The 16,104-nt window shown below is 44.0% G+C and overlaps 1 protein-coding gene and 1 long non-coding RNA gene across 2 annotated transcripts in view; one reads left to right on the plus strand and one right to left on the minus strand.

Annotated features, from left to right (window-relative positions):
* Positions 1-16,104, minus strand: part of LOC122464106 — a 78,299-nt gene that overhangs the window by 8,850 nt on the left and 53,345 nt on the right. The gene's annotated exons all lie outside the window — the stretch shown is intronic.
* The window catches only part of SAMSN1 (SAM domain, SH3 domain and nuclear localization signals 1), a 114,517-nt gene continuing 106,121 nt past the window's right edge, over positions 7,709-16,104 (plus strand). The window contains exon 1 of the mRNA XM_043538352.1: positions 7,709-7,828. Within this exon, the coding sequence (XP_043394287.1) occupies positions 7,805-7,828 (24 nt within the window). The 5' untranslated portion in view covers positions 7,709-7,804. The remainder of the gene's footprint in view (positions 7,829-16,104) is intronic.

Here is a 16,104-nt window from a genome sequence, read left to right on the forward strand (position 1 = left end):
GGCCGCTCCACATGGCTCCCGGAAGCGGCAGCATGGCCCCCTCTGGCTCCTATGTGCTCCAATGGACCCCTCCGGTGCTCCAATGGGAACTGCAGGGGCAGTGCCTGCCGATGGTGCAGCGTGCAGAGCTGCCTGGCTGCACCTCCACATAGGAACCAGAGAAGGAACATGCCGCTGTGTCTTGGGAGCCACTTGAGGTAAACACCGCCCGGAGCCTGCACCCCGTCCTGGGCCCCAACCCGCTACCCCGTCCCTGATCTCCCTCCCGCCCTGCAAACCCCTCGATCTCAGCCCACAGCACCCTCCTACATCCCAAACTCCTCATTCCCAGCCCCACCCCAGAGCCTGCACCCCCAGCCTGAGCCCTCACCCCGCCCCCCATGCCCCAGCCCGGAGCCCCCTCCCGCACCCTGAACTCCTCATTTCTGGCCCCACCCTGGAGCCTGCACCCCCAACTAGAGCCCTCACCCCCTCCCGCACCCCAACCCCAATTTTGTGAGCATTAATGGCCCGCCATACAATTTCTATTTCCAGATGTGGCCCTGAGGCCACAATGTTTGTCCACCCCTGTCCTAGAGAGAACCCAGAAGTATGGAGGTGGATATAGGAGTGGGAGTTGGAGCAAAAAAAGTTAAATGAACTTTAGCAAAAAAATTGAGTTTGGGAGACAAGGTTCAAGAGTTTTCTATTTTATAAAGACTGGTTTGCATATTCTTAATGTAGAGTGTGGTTTTGCTGCTTTGACATATTTCTGCTGCTAATCACTCTCATTTCCCCATACCTACTACGGAAAAGCACAATATTTTCCTCCCGTCACTCTTTCTAATTAAATTTGATCTGCTAGGTTCTTTTTAGCTTTTGCAACCCCAAATTCTTTGTCAAAATAACTCTGTCCAGTGGTATCTAAGCAGGCCTGCTGATGATTTCACCTATACTACTCATCCTAACACACCATTATTGGCCTATTCTGGCTCATCATAACTATCATAGAAGCTAGTTCACAGCAATAGGCACTTCGGGCCTGTAGTCCTATAGATCATGAGACCTATAGTCTAGACCTACCATCAGATAATGACTCTTGCAGCTCATCAGATCAATGAATTAGCATATCTCTCAAATTTTGTCTTTTTTCCTAATAAGGGCATCTTAATATATTATGAATTCACAAATCTAGAATAGCAAGTTCAAGGTCTCAGTCCTTCTTTTCAAGGTGCTCAACAGCCTGCACCCAGCATATATCAAAGAGCCCCTAAAGCTCTGGGATAAAGACTGTGACCAACAGCTCTGCTCCTCAAGCACAGTGGGACTTCCTGCCGTAAGGGTAAAACTCATGTGTGCAAGAACAGAACTTCTTCTTCAAGGAGTGTCCCTGTGGGTGCTCCACTTTAGGCATCTTGGCACCCTGTGCTTGTAATCAGAGCTTTGTAGTAGCAGTGCCTCGGTTAGCTGCGCACGCGGGGCAGCCGTCTCGCACCGCTCCGAGTGGCCACTTAGTGCACGCAGCCAACCGCCCCCTCAGTTCCTTCTCTACCATCTTAGGAATGAGTCAAAGCAACAGCAGCACCCATATATCTCGTAGATTGCTTATATTTCCATCTTTATTTATCCTTTTTGCTGGTTTTCTTCCGTTTTCCCATCCTTATTTACCCATTTAAAGAAAATTATTTGTTTGCCCCCCCGCCACCAGCAGGTCTCTGCCAACGGTGACTGAACTATGACCATTTCTATAGATCTGGACCTCCTCAGGCATGCCTGGTTCTCCTGCCTTTGAATGTTGCCTGACCTGCAGGCTATCTATTCCTATATCGGATGGTCGTGCTCAGTGCATCAGCTGTCTCGGGGAAACCCATATACCACAGAAGCATCCACATTGTAAGAAATTATCTGCCAGGACATTGAAAGCCCAGGGCCTTCCAACTACAATTATTAATGATGGAGAAATCCCTCAGGCCAGCCTCTGACCCAGAGTCCAGGACTTTACCTGGCCAACGGTCTCCATCAGCAGTCTCAGACAAGGGCTCCACACAAACTGTGTCTAAGGACCCTGCATCTAAAAAGGCGACGAAACATCAGTTGCAGTCATCGCCACAGAGAGATCCCTCTAAGAAGAAGCAGTCTCCTGGCGATAAATCTGCCCCGGTACCAACGGCACCGAGAACCTCGGCCCGAGGGACACCGGAAACATCCAGTACCAAGATGTCCCAAGGAGCCAAGGCACCAACACGGCCGGCTCTCACTCAGGTGCATGAGCTAAAGCTAAGCTCCCTAGTTTGGCACTGACAGTGCCAAAGAACGCCTCGGCACCAGCTAGTGTAATGGTGCCACTTGCTGCATATACACAGCCTCACAAGACCTCAGCACCGTCTGAGCATACTATGCTGCCCTCCACGGCACTGAGCTTCCTGGTACTGCAACCCTTTACCAGACAGGCGGACCTGGCAATCTCCTCCATGCTGGGAACATACCTCTTTGGCACCGACGGTACCCCAGTCGCCCCAGGACCGAGCCGAATAGGCACTCCTAGTGGATCTGCACCTCCACTATCTAATGATGAGGATGAAGAGAATGATTCACGTCTTTATACCCCTCATCATTCCTCCCCGAAACCAGGACCCTCTCACCAACAACCACCTATGCAAGGGCAAAGCTGGCAGGCACAACCATGGATACAATCACCCGTTGTTACGCCACCCAATTGGCCATACTGGGAGCCGTTGGCAATCTATAGAGCCCAAAATCTTAACCCCCCAGCCCACTAGCATCAAGGACCACCCAGTCCCCTTCACCCATGAACCCACCACCATCAGAGGCCCAGGAGGAAGAGGGAGAGGAGTCGGAAGAGGCTCCTGAAGGTGACACACTGCCATCCACCCATATTTCGTCCTCGTCCCCTGATGAAACAATTATGCCACCACCTCCCACCACAGAAGATGATTTCAAGTCCTTCCAGGACTTATTCAAAAGAGTTGCAGGATCCCTGGTCATCTCTTTAGCAGAGCTGCCAAAGACCCAGCACAAACTTACTGACATCCTTCAGGCATTCCCATCAGCAAAGATAGCTCTGCCCATTAACGCTGCTCTCATGGATCCTGTAAAGATAATATGGCAGACACTGGCCACTTTCCCACCCTCCTGTAAATGCTCGGACAGAAAATATTATGTACCTGCGAAAGGGGCTGAGTTCTTATTTACTCACTTGGCTCTAAATTCACTGGTCATAGAGGCAGTAAACCAAAGGGGAAAACTGCACCAGTCAAAAACCACCCCTTATGACAAAGACTGGGAAAGGCTTGATCTCTTCGGATGCAAAGTTTATTCCTCCCTGCAATTTCATATAGCAAACTACTCTGCTCTGTTGGCGAAATACACCTACAACTTGTTTAATAAAATGACATCCTTTATTGAACAAATGCTGAAGGAGTCAAGGGAACAATACAAAGCTACCGTTGCAGAGGGCTCCTTAATTGCCAAAATAGCACTGCAGGCCTCCTTTGATTCTGCTGACACGGCAGCTTGTTCTATCTCCACATCCGTGGTCATGTCTCAAGCACCATGGCTCCACCTCTCTGGATTTCCTAGAGAAGTACAAGCCACAGTTGAGGACCTGCCCTTTGAGGGACAAAAACTATTTTGGAAACCACAGATGCATCCCTACATACCTTTAAAGGACTCGAGGACTGCCTTGAAGACCTTCAGTATTTATGTCCCCCCCAAACAAGAAAAAACAGGGCAGATTTTATACCCAAAGATTCCGTCCCGCCCCATACTCCCAACCCCAGAGACAATACGATCAATGCCGCAAGCAAGGTGCAGGCAGAACCAGGATCAACCTGCCTCGTCTCAACCTTCAACCTATCAATTGTTTTGAAGTACTGGTCGAGTGCTCAAGACCTCTATCTTCTCCCAGGCCAAATTATCAGATGACCTCCAGTCTCTGTGGAGACCGCCTGCTACCACACTACCTAGTCTGGAACAACATCATTACAGACAAATGGGTGCTGGAAATCATCCAGAAGGGTTAATCTATCCCATTTAATTCTACTCCCCCTACCCACACATCTTCACCATCTCTCTTCAGGGACCCCTCTCACGAGACCTTGTTGCAGCAGGAAATAATCATCTCCTGCCACTAGGAGCTGTGGAAATAGTACCACTCCAACACAGGGGAAGAGGGTTTTCTTCCCATTATTTTCTCACACAGAAAAAGAAAGGGGGCTGGAGACCCATTCTGGACCTATGCAAACTCAACACGTTTGTAAGGACGCAGCACTTCAAAATGGTTACCCTGGCAACCATAATTCCAGCATTAGAGAAAGGAGATTGGCTCTCGTCCCTCGATCCACAGGACACCTACTTTCACGTCACCATTCATCCAGCACACCTCCTCCTCCGTCTCCTCCCCTGAGCACCCCATGTCCCTAGTCCTCCACCTACCTCCCAGCACTTGCCGCCTCCAAACAGCTGTAGCAAGCTCTGGGAGGGATGCGGGAGGAGCGGGAATGTGGCATGCTAAGGGGAGGAAGTGGGGAAGAGGCGAGGCCGGGGTGGGGATTTGGAAAAGGAGTCGGAATGGGGCAGGGAGGGGGCAGAGTTGGGGCGGGCCAGGGGTGGGGCCAGGGCGGGGCTGGGGATAGAGGGAGGTCAAGCACCCACTGTCGCCAGTAGATGTCAGCACCTATGTGCCCAAGGTCACCCAGCAAACCACTGACTGGGCCAGGAGTTGGGTGCAAGTCTTTTGAGTCGCAATCCAGTGCTCTGTGCGCTAGAGTGTACTGCCTTGTATGCCTGTATATGTGTAAATATGTAGATTAAGTGCCAGTAGATGGCACTCAAGAATATGCAGCATTGTTCCTCACTTTTGTAGTACATGTCTTGGTGTGCTCTGCAAGGGGCTTCTAGTGTGTAGCTCTTTACATGCACCTGTTAATTTTCCTCAGTTTCTAATGTTTAAAAAAAAACATGCAGGAAAAACCAACCAACCAACCTAGGGTGGTTAATGGGAAGCCTTCCCAACCCTCTTTATGCATCACAAAGAAGCAAAAAGACCTTTTTGGGTCTGTCTTTTTGTTTTTGGAGGGGTTTGTAGTAGAAATTCAACTGTGAAATGTGTTGATCCACCAACTTTTGCAGCATAGAAAACTCACAGGGGACAGAATTAAACTGCAAAGAAGTGACCTAGACAGATATAGGTGGTCAGGGCTATGGGCAATGAGAGGGAAGTCTGACATTTACAAATATAAAGTTTTCCCAATTCCACTCCCCCCGCTCCATCAAATTAAAGTAAATTTCATCTTGTCTCTTTGTTACTGTCAGATTATTACTTGTTCATATAACCAAGCACTATAGTTGTCATTGGGGAGATGTGGAATGAGAGCTAGTAGGTTGGGAGGGAACAAGGTCCACAAGAGAATCTAATCTTAAATGATTCATAATAGGAAACAGTTTGAGAGCCATTGGGCTAGTTTCCTTCTTTCTTCCTTATTTTGCTGGAAGTCAGGTCAGTACCAACATGTGCTATTATAACTGAACTTCTCCAGTCAGTGGCACTATGTTAATTTACACCAGTTCGTGATATGGGCCATTGTCTTTCTCTCCTGTAAGATCACTCCTCCTCACCATTCTCTGTCATGGTGGACAGCACCAGTATCCCCTGTGACAAAGTTCCTGCTCTACCTTGGTGGGTCTTGCGCTTATTGGCAGATTTGCTCGCCTTGGAGCTTCATGGCAGCCCTCAGCTTGGCTGTTTTTCTGAACCCACAATCCAGGTTGACTCCTCCTGTGTCTGACCAGGAGTTTGGAGGATTTGGGGGGAACCCGGGCCCGCCCTCTACTCCGGTTCCAGCCCAGGGCCCTGTGGAATGCAGCTGTCTAGAGTGCCTCCTGGAACAGCTGTGCGACAGCTACAACTCCCTGGGCTACTTCCCCATGGCCTCCTCCCAACACCTTCTTTATCCTCACCATAGGACCTTCCTCCTGGTGTCTGATAATGCTTGTACACCTCAGTCCTCCAACAGTCCGCGTTCTCACTCTCAGCTCCTAGTGCCTCTTGCTCCCAGCTCCTCACACCATACCACAAACTGAAGTGAGCTCCTTTTTAAAACCCAGGTCCCCTGATTAGCCTGCCTTAGTTGATTCTCGCAGCTTCTTGATTGGCTGAAGGTGTTCTAATCAGCCTGTCTTAATTGTTTCCAGAAGGTTCCTGATTGTTCTGGAACCTTCCCTGTCACCTTACCAGGGAAAAGGGACCTACTTAGCCTGGGGCTAATATATCTGCCTTCTATTACTCTCCTATAGCCATCTGGCCTGACCCTGTCACACTCCCTAGTCACACAATCCATAACCAGAGTCCTTGACTCAGCCCTTTTTGACTTCCTCACTTCTAGTATTTTCTAATGGCAAAACTGATCATTTCAGTCTTAGTCTGCAACATCAAATTGTTGACATGTTGGATTGCTCTTGGGAACTTATTCCTTTGTATGTAGGTAAGACACCAATTTCCACAGTATGCATCCGATGAAGTGAGCTGTAGCTCACGAAAGCTCATGCTCAAATAAATTGGTTAGTCTCTAAGGTGCCACAAGTACTCCTTTTCTTTTTGCGAATACAGACTAACATGGCTGCTACTCTGAAACCTGTCAAAAATTTCTTCTGAGTGATCCAATTCAAAATGAGAATAAATCTAGGCCCAGATTGCAAAGATAGGTTCCCAAATTTATGCACTTTTTATATTTAGGTCCCTAAATCTGAATTTAAGTATCCAACTTCAGACACCTACATTCAGAATTGTGGACTGCAGTGTGTAAATAACTGATATGTCAATTCACTGGCTGAATCAAAAGGGAAAAAAATGGTTTTGTGCTGAACAGAACACTTAGTTTGACCTGAAATAAAATTTTGTATTTTTAATGTTTTTAACCTTTTTCTAATTACATAAAAATGAAGTAAAATTCTAAATGAAAAGACATTTTGTTTAGAAAATGTCAGAACAAAACTTTTCAACTTGGGGGGTTATAGTCCCCCAATTTTATTTATTTATTTAGTCCAAAACAATTTGAGAAATTCAACATTAATTCATGAAAAGTTTGTCAACATGAATCTGAATTTTTTGGCCAAAACAACTTATGGCTGAAAAATTTTACGCTGCTGTAGTCCACAGTAGTAAAGATGGCTGTTATTCTACCATTTTTCTGTATACAAAATAAATATTTTTGTAAAATTCCTGTTCTGAACTTTGTTTGCAGTGTTATTGTAGCCATGTTGGTCCCAAGATATTAGAGAGACAAGGTGGGTGAGGTAATATCCTTTATTGGACCAACTTCTGTTGGTGAAAGAGACAAGCTTTTGAGCTTACACAGAGCTCTTCTTCACATATTACATCATCCACCTTGTCTCTCTTGTTGTATACTTGTCAAATAAATGAAGTAAATCCAGCATGCTTGCCTTTGAGTTCTTCATGTATTCTACTGCTTTTAGACAGAAGAAGCTTTATTTCCACTATGATGACAAACTAGATGGTAACAACAACCTGTAAAAGACTGTATTTTCCTAGTCCATCATAATCAGTCATGCCATGCTTTTGTTTTGTTGGTAAACATTGTTCATTAATTTGGGAACAGTGTGTGCAGGCAAGCCTGTCTCATTTGATAATGGGATCTGAATCCAGTGGATTATTGCAGGGGATTTTATCTTGCTGTAATCTCCAGGGTGAAATGTACAAACAGCTGGGAGGACAAGAAGGAGCATTGTGCGTCTGGAATTCCTTGAAACAGAATTTTGGAGTGCTGGAGTTGAGCATCATATCAAAATGAATCTTTTCTGTTTTTCATTGGTAAGTCTACTTGCATTTTATATCTATTATTTGTTACCATATTACTGGTTTTGTAAACTGAACCGACACATGATCAGAACGAGGACAGAGATTAAAGTTATTGCGTAGAGCACTGTACATTGCATGTATCATACAAAAAGCCCACTTAGGTGTGTGTGTATAAAAAGCTGAAGATAGGGAAATATGATTCAATTAAAATAAAATGTAAAGTAAATAAAAGTAGACATTTGGGAGCTTTCGAGGACACACTGCGTGCTGCCTATGATATATGTGAAACTTTGCAGTTTAGAAACTGAACTATTACATGTGGCAAATTTGACCCCAAAAAACTTTGGATGTTTCCTATTTGTATCTCAATTACAAAATAAATTAATGCTGTAATTTATTCTGTTGTTTCTGAGATGCTTCAAGGATACTGAGACCCATATTTTCTTGCTTATGAAGTACCACAAAACTTTTTCTAGCATGTTTCCCATTAGCAGAGCATTGTCAGTGCACAATCTGAGGCACTAAATTAGTCATATGGCTGCGTTCACCCAAGGATATAGAAGTTGATTTAAGTCCTTTCCCCCCCTCTCATGCCTGTGGAGAACTGGTCAGAGTTAACAGGTAGAATCAGATTTGCAAAATCTATGGAGACTCCTTCTCTTTTCAGTGGTTTATCTTCCAGCGCCAAGACTGTATATTAATAGTGACAAATTTGTATATTTGCTATATTTCTATAGTACACTACACCTGTCTACCAGTTTGTCTTCTCCTTTCCAGATATTTTAGTGTATGCGCAGAAAGAAAGAAAAAAATATTTTAAAGTGCATGTGGTGCTTATAGTACAAGCATTAATGGTTCCATTTGTGTAAATTGTGGTTCCTTTTTGTTAAAGCTACTTCACTGCAGAATGCCCAGCATTGTTCAGTTTAAGGATTTATTTCTGCTTTGGGATCTTGAAAATAAAATGCAGCAGATTTTCAGGGCTTTTCTTCCCAGAGCCCCCTCAATGAACAGTAATAACTCTGTCAGAACCCAGTGATGCTTTTGGTCCCAGTTTAATATGAATAACTTTTCTGTTGGTCAAAGTTAACACCTAAATGTATGTGCAAAATGGCAGTTTGGCCATCAAAGAAGCTTGAATTTGTGGCATTATTTAGGACTGTAACTGGCACAGTTACACCAGTCTTTTATCGTTACATTAGAGCAGTAGCTTGCGTTTGATGAAGTCCAGCTGTTAAGAAACTAGACTACCGCGTGTTGTTGTCAGATGTAAAACAGGTGCACAGCCAAAAAGATGGGACTGTATGGGTAAAGAGTGGGAGACCCAGTTTTTCCCCCAATTAAAATGACTTCCTCAACTAGTGCTGCTCTCATTGTGACTGAAACAGAAAATGCAATATAGCCTTCTTATGTGTGAAAGTCAGTGTTGCTATAGCTTCTTTATGAAATAGTTCATCTCGTTTAAAGTTTGATTCTAAGAAGTTAATCTACATTCTTTACAGGGTCTCTATATGAGCTATTCTGAATACTGAGATAATCCTTTGAATAGTTGGCAAAACATCTTTGATCATATCAAAAACTGCATTCAGACAATTTATTGGTCACTAATCCAGATATGCCACTTCATAAAAACCAGGTCCATGTGCACTCATCCCTACTTGTCTGATGAAGTGCAATTCTTTGCTAAAATGGGACTGTCTTGAAAGTGGGTTATTGGTACAAATATGTCTGCTTATACCCCAGCATTCAACTGAGTTTTGAAATGGAATATGGCAGTGTGGCAATTGTAGAAAGAAAAGGGCAGTGGCAAATGGGGTTAAGTTGTCAGGAAGAGACAAGTTTTCTCTCATGAGTCAAGGGGAAAATATGATTAAAGAATAGATTGGATGTTTTTTTTTAATGTTCCTTTTAAAAACTGAAGAAGCATCTTGCTGCATCACCACAAGACGTATGTCATAATGTGGGATTTGTACAGCATTTCACAAAGGTGCTCCCTCTTTTCAGATTTGTTGGTTTGTTGGGTTTTTTTGTGCTAGAATAGCAAAAAATGCTTTTTTTAAAAAAATGGAGGGTTGACAGATTCTGATGTTGTACAGATTGGTGACTTCCAAAGCTTTGTTTAAAAAAAAAACCTCATCTAAGTGGTCAAGCTTCTGGCAAACTGGGCGCTGGTGGAAGGGGTGGGAATAATTCCAGTCAATAGCTGCCTTCCCTCTCCCCATGAACTCACGGTTTTAGAGGGTAACAGGAGGCACTACTTCCATATCAATGGGAGAAAGCTCTGATGTCAGAAAAATTAATTTTGGTAGCTCACCTAATAAATCACAGAATCCTGCAAAGTTGAGGAATAGTTAGACTTTGGGAGGTCTTGTCTTTGCAACAAAGCCCGTTGCCAATTGTGTCCACATATCTATTCAGGGGACACCATCATAGGGCCTAAATAGAAGGATCTAAACTACTACATGCCACAAGGGGCCACCTCTGAACAGCATACTAACCCACAGCATACTAACCCTCGATCGTTCACCTGCACATCTACCAATGTGATATGTGCCAGCAATGCCCCTCTGCCATGTACATTGGCCAAACCAGACAGTCTCTAGGTAAAAGAATAAATGGACACAAATCAGACGTCAAGAATTATAACATTCAAAAACCAGTCGGAGAACACTTCAATCTCTCTGGTCACTCAATTACAGACCTAAAAGTCGCAATTCTTCAAAAAAAAAGCCCTTCAAAAACAGACCCAACGAGAGACTGCTGAATTGGAATTAATTTGCAAACTGGACACCATTACTTTCAGCTTGAATAAAGACTGGGAGTGGATGGGTCATTACACACAGTAAAACTATTTCCCCATATTTATTTCCCCCTCTACTGTTCCTCACATGTTCCTGTCAACTGCTGTAAATGGCCCACCTTGATTATGACTACAAAAGTGTTTCTTTTGTCTCCTGCTGGTAATAGCTCACCTTAAGTGATCACTCTGGTTACAGTGTGTATGGTAACACCTATTGTTTCATGTTTTCTATGTATATAAATCTCCCCACTGTATTTTCCACTGAATGCATCCGATGAAGTGAGCTGTAGCTCACGAAAGCTTATACTCAAATAAATTGGTTAGTCTCTAAGGTGCCACAAGTCCTCCTTTTCTTTTTGCAGATACAGGCCAACACGGCTGCTCCTCTGAAATACATCCTTTATGTCACAGACAGCAGCAGGAGTTGATGGGCAGGGAAGTGTCAAGAGGATCAGCTAATCTTCCTCTCCCTAGCCCTGGTGTGGAGGGCACACATTAGGGCTGCCATGGCAGCTGCAGACTAGTTCTGCAGCCTGCCCTCCCATCCACAGGCATGGCCAGGCGAGTTATTCAGGCTGGGCACTGCACTGAGAATTTAAGCCAAATCAGATCCCTTACATGTCTGCCTCTATGTTCCGTATGGTAGCCAGTTAGCAGTAAGTTTTGCTGGTGAAACCTAAAGTTAAATACAGTGGGGCAGTTTAATCATCTTGGTGATTATTCAGAAACATAGAACTAGTTTTGCATATTATATCACACTTTGATTTGGAGAGGCAGAAGGCTGATAACATCATATCCAAATTATTGCATTTCTTCATCATTTTATAACCTGAAATGTTTTGCAAACAGACCTAGGTTCCTATATGATAGACAAAGTGAAAATGAATATTACCATTATAAAGTGATGCGACTAATATGCTGCTAATTAAATTAGGTAAAACTTCAGTACAGTAAAGTAAGAGAGTTTATGGGTAACAGAAATGCCCTAAACATGTAAATGCCTATGTTAATATTGTGATCTGTTTAGAAATGAGTTGAATTTAAAAACACTTCTTTCTGCATGGTAGAACCCCTTGAAAGAGTCAAAGGGACTTCTCCAGCAGACTGGAATAGTTTGTTGTCCTTCAGTGCATTGTCCTTCTCATTCACTCCTTGTTCTCATTAGTTGAATTTTGGCCAGCCACTGCACAGGAACCTATGATTAAACCAAGAGTTGGACAACGAATGGACAGCCCTGCTGGACACTTTTGTTGTTGTTGTTGTTACATCCACCCATACTGTGGTGATGGGTGTCATGTGAATAGTAAAGAATCACAGAAAATGTCACTCCTGATACTGAACAAGGATCTTTCTTGATGTAAACCCCAGAGCTCGAAGGCTCAGTAAATCTCTCTGCCCCCTCATAGGAGAAATGAGAAATGCTGGCTATGACAGGTTTAATGGACATATAAGAATTTCTCCCCAGTGCAACTCTGCACAGAGTTTTATGTTATTTGGAGTTGGTTTGTGTTCTGTTTTTTGGAAGTGATATTAAATGGTGCATATAAATGTATTTATGAAAGAGGGGAGAAATTTGACAGGTTATAGCCCAGAGAAAGTAGGTCACCCTGAACTGACCAGTAGTGAACTCTAATTAGGTTGTGAGCTCAAATTCAACAAAAGGAGTAGGTCCTTACTTGGATTCTAGTAAGGCCCTAACTTGGATTCTAGTAAGGCTCTTGGATTCTAGAAATTCTAGACCCTGTTTGGAATTGATTCTGTGGGACTGGACCTATTAGCAGCTGAGCTAGTGAAGTTAACGCTGTGGATCCTGATAAGTCTGTCGTAGAACTGATGGAGCTGATTTTGCTGAACCTGGAGAGAGGCATAAGAGAGCCTGGTGGAGATGACTTTTTGGAACCAGATCTGGAAGCCCTAGATCAAAGTGGAACCCAGTGCTGTGGACTTGGACTGGAGTAGACAGTGAGGAGAGTTACCTCCTGATGCCCACTTGACCTCCAACTGAGACAATACAGATTTGTTTGTGAGTGAGGATTATGTTCTGAATAAGACCTCTGGGTTCCGAACAAGGCATGTAAAGGAAACCATGGGATTGGCCATGCCCCTTGTAATTTCCTTTTACTGTGTAAACAGATGTTTATCTTGTTTTCCTAAATAAAAACAATTGGCGGCTTCATGTACCCAAGGCTACCCAGGTGCTTGTGAGTGGGAAGAACCACATCCAAAAGTAACCACGGGGGTTAAAATTTATCCTGGGAGTGGATAAGATTTAGGTGGGGGCTTGAGCCAATCACTTTATTTTAGAAAGCATCTTTATACAGCATTGAACCTGGCCCTTAGTACTGCTAATGACACCTGGTAGAACATCACCTAGACTAAGGAAAACAGTATTATCTCTAAAGCTACTCAGCCTTTGTCTGCATCACTACAGAGCTTCTGTCTAGAATCTTCCCCTCTCCTCCTCACTGGTTTCCCGCTACAGATTATTGAAAGAAAAATTACACATATCCTTATAATCACACATCATGAAATGTTTGTATATAGGGTTTGGTGTGCGAGCAAATAGAATCCTTGCCTGCTTTTCCTCACCTTGTGTGCTCACAGGGCTGGTCACATCCTAGTCCTAGCTGGGTTGTATGCCTTGCAGGGTCCTTATTCCAGTGGCAGTTTGTATCATGCCAGATGTTCTAACCTCAAATTTTCAGGCTCTATTAGAATTACTGTGGTTTAGAGAGGAAAGACTGTTTCTTTCCGAAATAGACACTTTTAAAAATTATTTATTTTAATACAAGCAGCGTGTGAATGATTTCTATGTATTCCAGAATCAGATTTCCTTAACCCCAGAAGAGTTCATTTTCCTTTTAGTATGGACTTTTAAAAAACTATACTGCAATCTAACCAGTGTGCAGTCAGCTCTTTGTAGCAGTCCTCCTGCTTAGAAAACCCAGCCCTGTTATACAGACAAAACAGTTCTAATGCTAGCAAGGGACAAGCTCAGGTGAACTCATTTGCCCTTTAAGCCCACTACTAGCTTTTAGGAATGTAGCAAGCACATGTTGTTCTACTTAAGCCGTGTGCTACATTCCCAGAATTTATTAACTCATTAGTTCCTGGAATAGAATACTATGTAAAACATAAAGATAACCAAGTATTTAAATGTTTAAAAGATGCTCCCTTAACTTTTAGCTTTGCTTTTCAAGGATGTATTGGCATGAGGCTATTAATGTTCAGTAGATAAGCACAGTACTTCTGACCTATGTGGATGCAAAGAATAATTCACTTGGCTTTGAACTGCTGTATTACCAGCCAATAAAATTGTTCTTCTAATCCCAGGCAGACTTTACCTAAGGCTCAACATGCTTTCTAGTTCCAATCTGTAAAGCTTCTAAACATTAGCAGTATGGCTTCAAATAACCTTCCCAGGGCCGGTCTTACCTAAAATGGCACCCTGGGTGAGGCTGGGGGTGGCGTTTGTCTGGGGACAGAGCTGGGGGCGGTGCGGGCCAAGAGGTGGATCGGAGGTGCAGGCAGAGCAGGGAGTGGAGGTGGACCATGGCTCTGAGGTGAACAGGACTTGGGGGGTGGAGCCGGGCAGGGGGCTGTTATTGTGACACACTCCTGATGGCGCACCCTCCTGACCACGGTGCCCTGGGTTGTTGCTTACGTCAACCACCCCTAAGGCTGGTACTGAACCTTCCTTTTGTACCAGAAGAATAAATGCTGCGGTATAGTAATATCCAAGTTTATTTCATAATATTGGTGTTAAAACTATGAATTAGTTATTAGGGGCCAAATTCTACTACCCTTAGTCAATTTATTCCTTGATTAATTCAAATCAGTGGGACAATTCATGGAGTAAATTTCTACTCAACATGAGTAAGGGTGACAGAAAGGAAGCCCTAGGAAAATTGTACAGGAATAATCCTATGTAGCCACTGTGAGGCAACGTGTTTTCAGAAAGGACCTTGTGTCTGACTACTGTTATGACTATACATAGTTTTGACTGTGAAATGTAACATTTCACTATGGCTGCAGTGCAGAGGAGACAGGAGGATTGAATACAGCCCTATGAAAAACCAGAGCTCACTTCAGTGTATGCACCACTCCCGACTTGCCTTCCTGGAAGAGTTCTCTATAATAACTGCTGCTGTAGACCACAACAAGCCACAAGTGACCTGGAGATCCAAGGTGGGTGAGGTAATATCTCTTATCGGACCAACTTCTGTTGGTGACAGAGACAAGCTTTCAAACTACACAGGGAAAGGTACTCCCAGTATCACAGCAAAATTCATTACTCTGCTAGACACTAACAATCATGGCCTGAACGGAGACGCTGGATTTATGGCTTAATTACAACAATCTGTAACCCACTAACCCCCTTCTTTTTTTGTCTTATGACTGCAGAAATGTTAACAGGCCACTCTGCCTTGAATGGTCCCTTGCAATATGTGCTAAATATTTATGCTAAACAATCTCTTCTGCCTTGCATTTTGCTGTGATTATCGGAGTACTTTTCCCAGACCTGAAAAAGAGCTCCATGGGTATGTCTGTACAGCAGTGGTTCTCAAACTTTTGTATTGGTGACCCCTTTCACACAGCAAACTACGAGTGCTACTCCCCCCACCCGGCCATAAATTAAAAACAATTTTTTTTTCTATTTAACACTATTATAAATAGTGGAGGCGAAGCAGGGCTTAGGGTTTGAGGCTGACAGCTTGCAATCCCCCAGGTAATAACCTTGCAACACCCTGAGGGTCGCGCACCCCAGTTTGAGAACCCCTGACTTGGGATGATGGGGCTTGAGCTGCAGGGCTGTTTCATTGCTGGGTAGACTTCTGGGCTTGGGCTGGAGCCCAGGCTATAGAAACCTACAAGGTAGGAGGGTCCCAGAGCCTGGGCCCCAGCCTGAGCTTGGAAGTCTACACAGCAATGAAACAGCCCCACAGCCCAAGCGCTGCAAGCCTTTGCTTTGCTGTGTAGACATATCCTCAGTGGCTCGAAAGCTTGACTCTCTCTCACCAACAGAAGTTGATCCAATGAGAGATATTACCTCACCCACCTTGTCTCTTTAGTCTCCTGGGACCAACACAGCTACAACTACACTGCATAGTAGAGATCCAAGGATGTCTCAACTTGCTCAAAATGTTTAGAAGGAATAAATGAAAGCAACCTCAGGAGGCACCAGTGCAGGTCACCTTAACTTCTGAGCAGGGAAAGACTAGATTGCCCACCACTAGAATGACAAAGCACTGAAGGATTGATTGTTAGAATGTCTAGATGCCTAAAAGTCTATGGAACAAAAAAAGAACACAGAGAGATGGCAGATGGAATAATTGCATTGAAGGCAGCAATTTCACAACGTCTTATCTGAAACAAAATCAGAATGATGTAAAAACAGGTCTACTGTAAAAAAGTGTGTTAGTAATTGCTATCAGAGAAACTGGAGATTGATGAAAAAGAGGGCTAGCCCACTCTGATAGAGAGAAGA

This window comes from Chelonia mydas, chromosome 1, assembly GCF_015237465.2.
Source record: "Chelonia mydas isolate rCheMyd1 chromosome 1, rCheMyd1.pri.v2, whole genome shotgun sequence".
In the NCBI taxonomy this organism is placed as follows: domain Eukaryota; kingdom Metazoa; phylum Chordata; order Testudines; family Cheloniidae; genus Chelonia; species Chelonia mydas.